Source organism: Thunnus thynnus, chromosome 10 (genome assembly GCF_963924715.1).
Source record: "Thunnus thynnus chromosome 10, fThuThy2.1, whole genome shotgun sequence".
Classification (NCBI taxonomy): domain Eukaryota; kingdom Metazoa; phylum Chordata; class Actinopteri; order Scombriformes; family Scombridae; genus Thunnus; species Thunnus thynnus.
Genome location: NC_089526.1, coordinates 388,266 through 398,265, shown reverse-complemented (window position 1 = coordinate 398,265; position 10,000 = coordinate 388,266). Strand labels below are relative to the sequence as shown.

General features: G+C 42.8%; 1 protein-coding gene across 1 annotated transcript in view; it reads left to right on the top strand.

Annotated features, from left to right (window-relative positions):
* The window catches only part of si:ch73-139j3.4 (CD82 antigen), a 9,650-nt gene extending 1,681 nt beyond the window's left edge, over positions 1-7,969 (top strand). Inside the window, exons 2-8 of the mRNA XM_067600222.1 lie at positions 511-589; positions 685-797; positions 1,477-1,551; positions 3,642-3,737; positions 3,827-4,012; positions 6,972-7,055; positions 7,253-7,969. Of these exons, the coding sequence (XP_067456323.1) occupies positions 511-589; positions 685-797; positions 1,477-1,551; positions 3,642-3,737; positions 3,827-4,012; positions 6,972-7,055; positions 7,253-7,528 (909 nt within the window). The 3' untranslated portion in view covers positions 7,529-7,969. The remainder of the gene's footprint in view (positions 1-510; positions 590-684; positions 798-1,476; positions 1,552-3,641; positions 3,738-3,826; positions 4,013-6,971; positions 7,056-7,252) is intronic.
* The last annotated feature ends 2,031 nt before the right edge of the window (positions 7,970-10,000 follow it).

Here is a 10,000-nt window from a genome sequence, read left to right as displayed (position 1 = left end):
CTCCAGTTACTCTGAAGCAGGGGTTATTTGGTGTCTCTAAATGGCCTTTTTTTGCAAGACGCCCTCAGAAAAACATGTAAAATATCCACTTTCTATGTTATTGTTATTAAATTTGAACTCAGACTAGGTAAGGCTCCATGCTGTGGTCCCATTGTGTTTTCCAGCTAATAAGTCCCAGCTGTAGTTCATCAGCAGGCGGAAACCTTCTACTTCAGTGTGCTCAAACCTTCTATTACTCAATGCCAGCAGCACTTACAGTGATTCTGACTGTTGAGAAAGTATTAGCTTTCAAAAGAGACAAACCAAAACTGTACATGTACTCGCAGCCAGAGCCTGACCAAGAACAGCTTTCAATGTACTTTAAGAGTGCCTTGGACAGGCAGTTTAGGCTAATTTTACAGAAACTTAAAGGATTGTTAAGGGGTTAATGTGAGAAGAAGTGACAAAGAAGTGATAACTGACCTCTGACCTCTGACCTGTGTGTGTGTGTGTGTGTGTGTGTGTGTGCAGGCTCTGGGTGTGAGTGTAGCTGGCTGTGCAGTTTGGATCCTGTTTGACAGTGGAAGCTTCCTGACCGTCGTCTCCTCAGGTAACATAACATTAAAGGAACAGAGATGAGTCATGTGACCTCTGTGTGATCATCTACATCTGTGTGTGTGTGTGTGTGTGTGTGTGTTTATCCAGTGGAGCTGAAGACAGTGGGGGCGGGGCTGTTGGTGATTGGTGGAGTGGTGATGGTGGTCAGTGTTGTGGGATGTTTAGGAGCTCACAGTGAGAACAGATTCCTGCTGCTGATGGTGAGTCACTTGTAACACCTGATATGCTCTGTGATCAATAACAGGAAGTGTTTATCTGAGGCTGATGCCACGTTCATGTCATGTAGGAGTTACCGAAATTACCAGTTAATTAAGCAATATCTCACAGGGTTTTATTTGTTATAATGACATTTAAAGATCCTCAAAACATGTCTTAAGACATAAAACACTTGAAGAATAATAGTTTTTTCCACAAAACACTTTAAAACATCATCTCCTCCTTCTCCGTCATATAAACATCCAGAATCTGTGAAGCTGTAAACATAATGGACTTTTAATGGACCAGTTCATTCTCAGTGTTTGTTCACTGGAGGCGTCAAGTTTCCACATCACACTTGTGTAAGTTGAATACTGGACCACGATTGGCTCCAAACTAGCTGTGATGTCATCAATCCTGCGGGTCCAGGTGTTAAACTGAGATTTAAGTTGAGCTCAGAGAAACTTTTAGAACAAAGTGCACAGAGAAGAAGAAACAAGCTTTTATTCTTTAAATAATGTTCACAGGATATAAAAGTCATAAATATGAGCGACGAGTCATAAACATGGACGCCTCACATCCACCACAGTCCATCGTTTAAGACAATTAAACCCTAATTTAGTGGATAAATATGAACACAGCTTTAACCGTTCACACTGTCTGACCTCTGCTCTTCCTCCTCAGTACATGGGCCTCCTCATCGTGCTGGTCCTGGGTCAGCTCTTCATCACACTGCTGCTGCTCATTAACAGGCGGAAGGTGAGACATATTGTTCAAGTGTGTCTTAAACCAGCAGTCAGTCATCAAATGAACATTAAACCTATTTTTCTTGCTGTAATCATTCCTCCCGTTCGTACCGACCATTAGACCTTTTGGCTGACGTGCTACGGTAAGCGTATTGTGTCATTTCCGGTTGGCGACTGTCTTTACTGTTAGCGTCGTTGCTGCTCTCAACTCAGTTGGTTTTGCTATATTTCACATTACTGTGGATAAATACCTGCTGTATATTTAAACTTTCGCTAGTTCTACACAAGCACTCTTAGCTCTTTGTCTCTTTTAGCGACTTTTCTCGCTAATCGCACAGTTGTTAGTTATTTTAGCTCAACAGCTAGCATTAGCAGCTAATTTAAGCTAAGCAGTTAGCGGTGGCTTCTCTCTCTCCCTCTCGCTCTCCTGCTCTCTCTTGCTCAGTTCAATTTCAATTCAATTCAGTTTTATTTATATAGCGCCAAATCACAACAAAAGTCATCTCAGGGTACTTTTCACATGGAGCAGGTCTAGACCGCAATCTTTAATTTACAGAGACCCAACAACTCCCCTTTAATGGGAAGAAACCTCAAGCAGAACCCGGCTCTACGTGGACGCCATCTGAGGGTGGGGGGATGGATGGGCAACAACAACAACAACAGATACATGACTAAAAACAACAAACAGCAACAACGACAGGAACAGCTGGAGAAGGACAGAAGAAGGACAGAAGAAAGACATCAACATGTCAGCACGGTTTATGGGGTTTCCTGCTGATGAGAAAGCACAAAGAACTCCGGGGAAGAAGTCAAGTTAGTAACATGTATTAATGGTAAATGAATACATACAGATAGAGAAGAGGAGAGAAGAGCTCAGTGCACCAGTGGAGGTCCCCCGGCAGTCTATGCCTATAGCAGCAGTGTGTCTTATGTTTAGTTATTTAGTGATAGTGATAAGTGTAATAAATGTAGTTTATTTGCAGTGCTGGAGGCGAGGCTCAGTGAATTGGAAGCGCGGCTCCACACCACGGAAAACCAATCAGTCGCTAATGTAGTTAGCCAGCCCCCAGTAGCCGGTGCGGGCCGACCTAGCGTAGCTCCTACCCCCCGGTAGTTCCCGAGCAGCCGGGAAGCCAGGGTGGCTGGGTGACTGTCTGAAGGAAGCATAGCCCTAAGTAGAAGCCCACGGTTCACCACCAACCAGTTCATGTTTCTAACTGGTTCTCCCCCCTCAGTAACACACCTGCTGAGAAACAAACTCTGATTACTGGCAGCTCCATAGTCAGAAACGTGAAGTCAGCGACACCAGCAGCCATAGTTAAATGTATTCCTGGGGCCAGAGCGGACGACACTGAGTCAAATTTAAAACTGCTGGCTAAGAATAAACGTAAATATGGTACGATTGTTATTCATGTCGGCGGACTTCTTCCCCGGAGTTCTTTGTGCTTTCTCATCCGCAGGAAACCCCATAAACTGCGCTGACATCTGTCCTTCTCCAGCTGTCGCCAAGTGCTGCTCATGGGGGAATTGTTGGGTCTCTGTAAATTAAAGATTGCGGTCTAGACCTGCTCTATGTGAAAAGTGCCCTGAGATGACTTTTGTTGTGATTTGGCGCTATATAAATAAAACTGAATTGAATTGAACTGAATAGAAGATCCCTTCATAATGACCTTACAATGGAAGTGATGGAGGACAAAATCCACAGTCTGAAGCTAATATGAAGCTTCAGCGTCCAAATGAGTCAAATCAAGTAGATATCTTTCAACGTTACAGTCTTTTTAGTGCCAAAGTTCCTCTTTTTGTTACTATACTTCCACCTGCAGCTCAACAGGGAAACACTGTCCGAGGAAACACAAAGAGGGAATTTGATGCTAAAAAGACTGTAAATGTGTCAGATATCCACTTGATATGACATTACTGTAACATTACAGTGAAATAATTATATAATGGAGCAGCAATTTTATCTGTCTATCAGTCTATTGGACTGAACACTGAACCACGACTTCTTCTGTCTGGATGATGCGTCCAGCGTCACATGATGCAGCTACACTGCTCACTGTGATGAGCTGCTGTGCTCTCTAACCTGTGACGTGTTGTGATCAGATCAAGGAGAGTCTGGACGAAGCGGTGGATCAGATCATCGTTAAGTACGAACACAGAGACGGACGGGACGGACTGATGGACAATGTGCAGCACTACGTGAGTCCTCTCACACTTGGTGCTCACTAATGTATGTATTAACTGAGTGAATTTGAATAGTTATTGGATTATTTACCTACTGTTCACAGGGGCAGTGTTGTGGTAGGACGGGCCCAGATGATTGGCTGAAGAACTCTTTTATCAAGAGTCACAACTGGACAGACGTACTTCCTTGTTCCTGTTTTAACTCCAGTCGTCCCAGCTCCAACTCGTCCTGGTGCTCCGAAAACTCCACTGAGCCGCTGATTGGACGAGGAAATGGCTCATATGATCAGGTACACACACACACACACACACACACACACACACACACACACACACACTCACACACACACTCACACACACACACTCACACACACACACACACTCACTCACACACACACTCACACACACACACACACTCACACACACACACTCACACTCACTCACACACACACCCTCACACACACTCACTCACACACACACACACACACACACACTCACACACACACACACACACACACTCACACACACACCCTCACACACACTCACTCACACACACACACACACACACACACTCACACACACACACACACACACACACACACACACTCACACACACTCACTCACACACACACACACACACACTCACACACACTCACACACACTCACTCACACACACACACTCACACACACACACTCACACACACACACACACACTCACACACACTCACTCACACACACACACACACACACACTCACACACACACACACAGTGTGTTTACTGCATGTCTGTATAAAGTGCAGATGAGTAAAGATTGTTGTGTTTATATGTTTTCTCAGGTTTGTTGTTATGTTACTTCATGTTGTATTAAACTATGTTCAGTTGTTATATTTGTTGTTGTTATGTGGTTACGTAATGTTACATTTGTCGTTATGTTATGTATATTATGTTACGTTATGTATATTATGTTGTCAGCATCAGAAACTAACGGGGGGCAAAATTACCGGAAGATTTCAAAAAAAAATCTTTTCTATGTACCAGTTTAGGCTCATCTCCCAATCCCACTTAAAGCCATCATTTTATTTTCATTCAATTTCCATTTCCGTCTCTAATACTCACACAAACAGCGCTGTTATGATACCTGGCAGAGGCCACGCAGTCCTGTACCTGCATTAAAAACGCTCCTACTGGACTCTATCTGAAGCTTTATGGCTCTTACTGGTGTTGTTGTCTCCTGACTGGATCCCTGCTTGTGTTGTATCTGTTTCTGATGGATAAAAGCGTCTGCTAAATGAAAAATGTAAATGTAAATGTAAAAACGCTCCAACTGTTAGAAAGAAAGCAACGCTGAATCCTGAGCGTCACCAATGCCACCCGCAGCAAATAAGACAGCAAAGACAGCTGCTGAGAATAAGACGACTCATGCAGGACTCAGACAGCCTCAGACAGCTAAAAGCTGATCACGACTTCGTATAGTGAACGGTGTAATGTGACGTATTCTACAGATACTGAAACTATAGTGAACGGTGTAATGTGACGTATTCTACAGATACTGAAACTATAGTGAACGGTGTAATGTGACGTATTCTACAGATACTGAAACTATAGTGAACGGTGTAATGTGACGTATTCTACAGACACTGAAACTATAGTGAACGGTGTAATGTGACATATTCTACAGATACTGACACTGAAACTATAGTGAACGGTGTAATGTGACGTATTCTACAGATACAGACGCTGAAACTATAGTGAACGGTGTAATGTGACGTATTCTACAGATACAGACGCTGAAACTATAGTGAACGGTGTAATGTGACGTATTCTACAGACGCTGAAACTATAGTGAACGGTGTAATGTGACGTATTCTACAGACGCTGAAACTATAGTGAACGGTGTAATGAGACGTATTCTACAGACGCTGAAACTATAGTGAACGGTGTAATGTGACGTATTCTACAGACGCTGAAACTATAGTGAACGGTGTAATGTGACGTATTCTACAGATACAGACGCTGAAACTATAGTGAACGGTGTAATGTGACGTATTCTACAGACGCTGAAACTATAGTGAACGGTGTAATGTGACGTATTCTACAGACGCTGAAACTATAGTGAACGGTGTAATGTGACGTATTCTACAGACGCTGAAACTATAGTGAACGGTGTAATGTGACGTATTCTACACATACAGACACTGAAACTATAGTGAACGGTGTAATGAGACGTATTCTACACATACAGACACTGAAACTATAGTGAACGGTGTAATGAGACGTATTCTACACATACAGACACTGAAGCTATAGTGAACGGTGTAATGTTGCTGGTGCGATGTTAATATGACCGTCAACAGATCGTTGTCACTGTGTATTTTTGCTGAGAACTGCACATCAGGCAGAAAAAACAGGCGGGACCTTGAATCGCTGACGTGTCTAGTGAAATAAGCTTTTTAGTCCCAAATATAGAACATGTTTATTCAGTCTACTAACCAATGATGCAATACTGGACAGTCAAGTCTATTAAGTTATTTCATCCGTGCTCAAAACCTCAGCAGGTAAACATTTGGAGTTAAAAAACCTCTGGAACTGCATCAATAAAGGAGGAACGTTACACTCATGCTTGTAGCTACTAGTCTGTAACTCTGGTTTTGACTTGTAGATCTATTTAGATCAAACCTATTAAATATTGTAATGATCCCATGACCATTATTTTATGCTGCCATCTAGTGGTTTATACTGAGATATATATATATATATATATATCCTTCCTAAATGAAATCGTAGTTGTTGAAAGGGGATCAGCTGCATCTTTCTGCTTTCCGTGTGATTATTATTGTAGTCGGAGAACGTAGATGATGTTTACTGTATGCTCTTTAATCTTGGCTCATTTTACATTAAAAACAGCAAATTAATGTACTTTGCCCCAATTCTCTAGACTATGGGCGCGGATTAGATACCAGATATATTTTAAATTCCTACACTATGTTATATATGTTATATTTGTTGGTCTGTTATATGTTGTTATGTAAAGTTACATTTATTATATTAAATTTGTTACATGACGTTTGTCACGTATGTTACGTTAGTTATGTTACAATTGTCATGTTATATTTGTTATTATGTTACGTTATGTTTGTTATATTTAATTTACATTTGTCATGTATGTATATATGTTTATCTTACATTATCTCATGTTATCGTGTCTGGTCTTTTGTTTATCAGGTTAATGTGTGTGTTTGTTGTTGCAGGGCTGCAAACAGAAGCTCAGTGATTGGCTGCAGGAGAACGCTCTGACCATCGTCGGCATGGACATCGGCCTCGTGTTCATCCAGGTACCAAACCGGCTGAAACGCGTCTCTGAAACTTGAATCTTAGCTTTAGAAGGTCGTCATTTATCATATTTTGCTAAATTTGATTAAATGAAGTATTAATATTGTTATGGTGTCGTCAGTGAGTCCGTACGGAGGCGACGTTTCTTCATCCTTTTCTTGTCTCCAGCACTAAACTCACTGTTGCCGTGTGTCTCCAGGTGGTTCAGTTTGTCCTCGCCGTCTACCTGTATAGAGCGTTTGGCCAAAAAGCTGCTTTGAAAAGAACCAACCCGGTCGATCCTGACCACGCCCATCTAGACCCCGCCCACACGGACCACGCCCATCTAGACCCCGCCCACCTAGACCACGCCCCCGACAGCGGAACGCAGAACTTCGCCTACACCGATCCTGATGATGGTTATATAGACCCCGCCCAGCCAGCACTTTACCATGACGACCCAAATTACGGAGACACCGCCCACTTATCACCATGACAACCAGATGTAGCTGGAAACAGCACAGAGCTGGAGGCTCCAAACTAAACTGGTTATGTTGATATTTGTGGACCACAGCAGTTGTATATTAAATATTATATAATAATATTGTAATTATAATATAATAATTATGTTAAAAATCAATAATTTGATCAAATAAACAGCTTGTCTTGAGTTTCTCTCTGAACAGGACGGAGAAGCTTCTGGAATAAACAAACATATTGTTTATATTTGTGGACTCTTATCAAAGGTCGAAGGTCGTGTGTGTTAGCACAATGCTACTGAAACAAACGCACAGTTAGCATTTATTATTAGTTGTATGATCTATTTTTTGTCTCTGATTATTTTAATTTAATGAAATCTATGTGCAGAAGTGTCGTTCAGTTCTGATTTGTCAATAAAGTTGTTAAATAAAGACGCGCTGATGACGCCTCAAGTTCACTTTCAATTCAGTTTCATTTATAAGCACCAACAGAAGTTATCTCAGGTTAACCCTTTAACATCCACCGGGCCGCCGGCGGCAGCATCACGCCGTAACGAGTCAAAGCAATCAGCACAATCTGGCCAACTGGAGATAACTGGAGAGGTTCACCAGTGACACCAGTGACACCACTAACTACAAACTCCCGACCTCCCATCAGGTTAAGTTCTGGCATAAAGCATGTCCTAATTATTGTTATTTATATATGATTCATTATAGACGAGGACCAAAAACACTTTTTTAAGCCTTATTTGAAGTGATGTAGTTGTGTGTGTGTGTTTATGTCACTAGTCAGATGAAGCCTGAAACCTGCATCAACATCACAGCTCTTCTGTTGGAAGCTTTTCCATCTGAGTTTGCCAAATTCCTCCCCTTTAACAGGAAGAAACCTCCAGCAGAACCGGACTCTAGGTGGCGCCGTCTGCCGACCGGTTGGGTTGAAAGAGACAGAAGCAGAATAACAACAATAACAACAATAATAATGATAATAATAGAAATATGACTATTAATGAGAGTGTGTGGGACTTGATAAATGACAGTTTTGTCGTTGAAACATTGAAACACCAGTTTTAAAACGGTTAGCAGCCATTTGAATTGTGACTTATGATAAAACTTCATTAATAAATGAAAGTAATAGAAAGCAGAGCAGAGGCGCTCTGGTGACCTGATGGTGAATGTCTCACTACTCTGACCCCAAACACAAGCAAAGAGCTCATCCAGGTCATTAAACAGTCTGTCTGAACATAAAGACATAAAACATGATCAAATATAGACGAGCTGCTCTGATGCAAACTGTGAATGACTGAGTGATGTTAGTTAGAGACTCATGAACTGACTCATACTAATAAAACTTCATTTATATGTACGTCCATCCTTCAGTGAACATTATCCAGTCGTATGAAGCTCCAGAGACCTGCTTCATCCAGTGCAGATGCAGGTCTACCCTAACCCCTAACCCTAACCCTAACCCTAAACCTAACCCCTAACCCTAACTCCTAACCCTAACCCCTAACCCTAACCCCTAACCCTAAACCTAACCCCTAACCCTAACTCCTAACCCTAACCCCTAACCCCTAACCCTAACCCCTAACCCTAAACCTAACCCCTAACCCTAACTCCTAACCCTAACCCCTAACCCCTAACCCTAACCCCCTAACCCTAACCCTAACCCTAACCCTAACCCCTAACCCTAACCCTAACCCTAAACCTAACCCCTAACCCTAACCCTAACCCCTAACCCTAACCCTAACCCTAACCCCCTAACCCTAACCCTAACCCTAACCCTAACCCCTAACCCTAACCCTAACCCCTAACCCCAACCCCTAACCCTAACCCTAACTCCTAACCCCTAACCCTAACCCTAACCCTAACCCCTAACCCCAACCCCTAACCCTAACCCTAACTCCTAACCCTAACCCCTAACCCTAACCCTAACCCTAACCCCTAACCCCAACCCCTAACCCCTAACCCTAACCCTAACCCTAACCCCTAACCCCAACCCCTAACCCTAACCCTAACTCCTAACCCCTAACCCTAACCCCTAACCCTAACCTCTAACCCCTAACCCTAACCCTAACCCTAACCCCTAACCCTAACCCTAACCCTAACCCCTAACCCCAACCCCTAACCCTAACCCTAACTCCTAACCCCTAACCCTAACCCCTAACCCTAACCCTAACCCCTAACCCTAACCTCTAACCCCTAACCCCTAACCCTAACCCCTAACCCTAACCCTAACCCTAACCCCTAACCCCAACCCCTAACCCTAACCCTAACTCCTAACCCCTAACCCTAACCCCTAACCCTAACCTCTAACCCCTAACCCTAACCCTAACTCCTAACCCCTAACCCTAACCCCTAACCCTAACCCTAACCCCTAACCCTAACCTCTAACCCCTAACCCCTAACCCTAACCCTAACTCCAGAATAAAAACAATCTGAAACATCAAGAGAAGAACAGATCGCAGGCTTTAAGATAGTAAAGTAAAAGT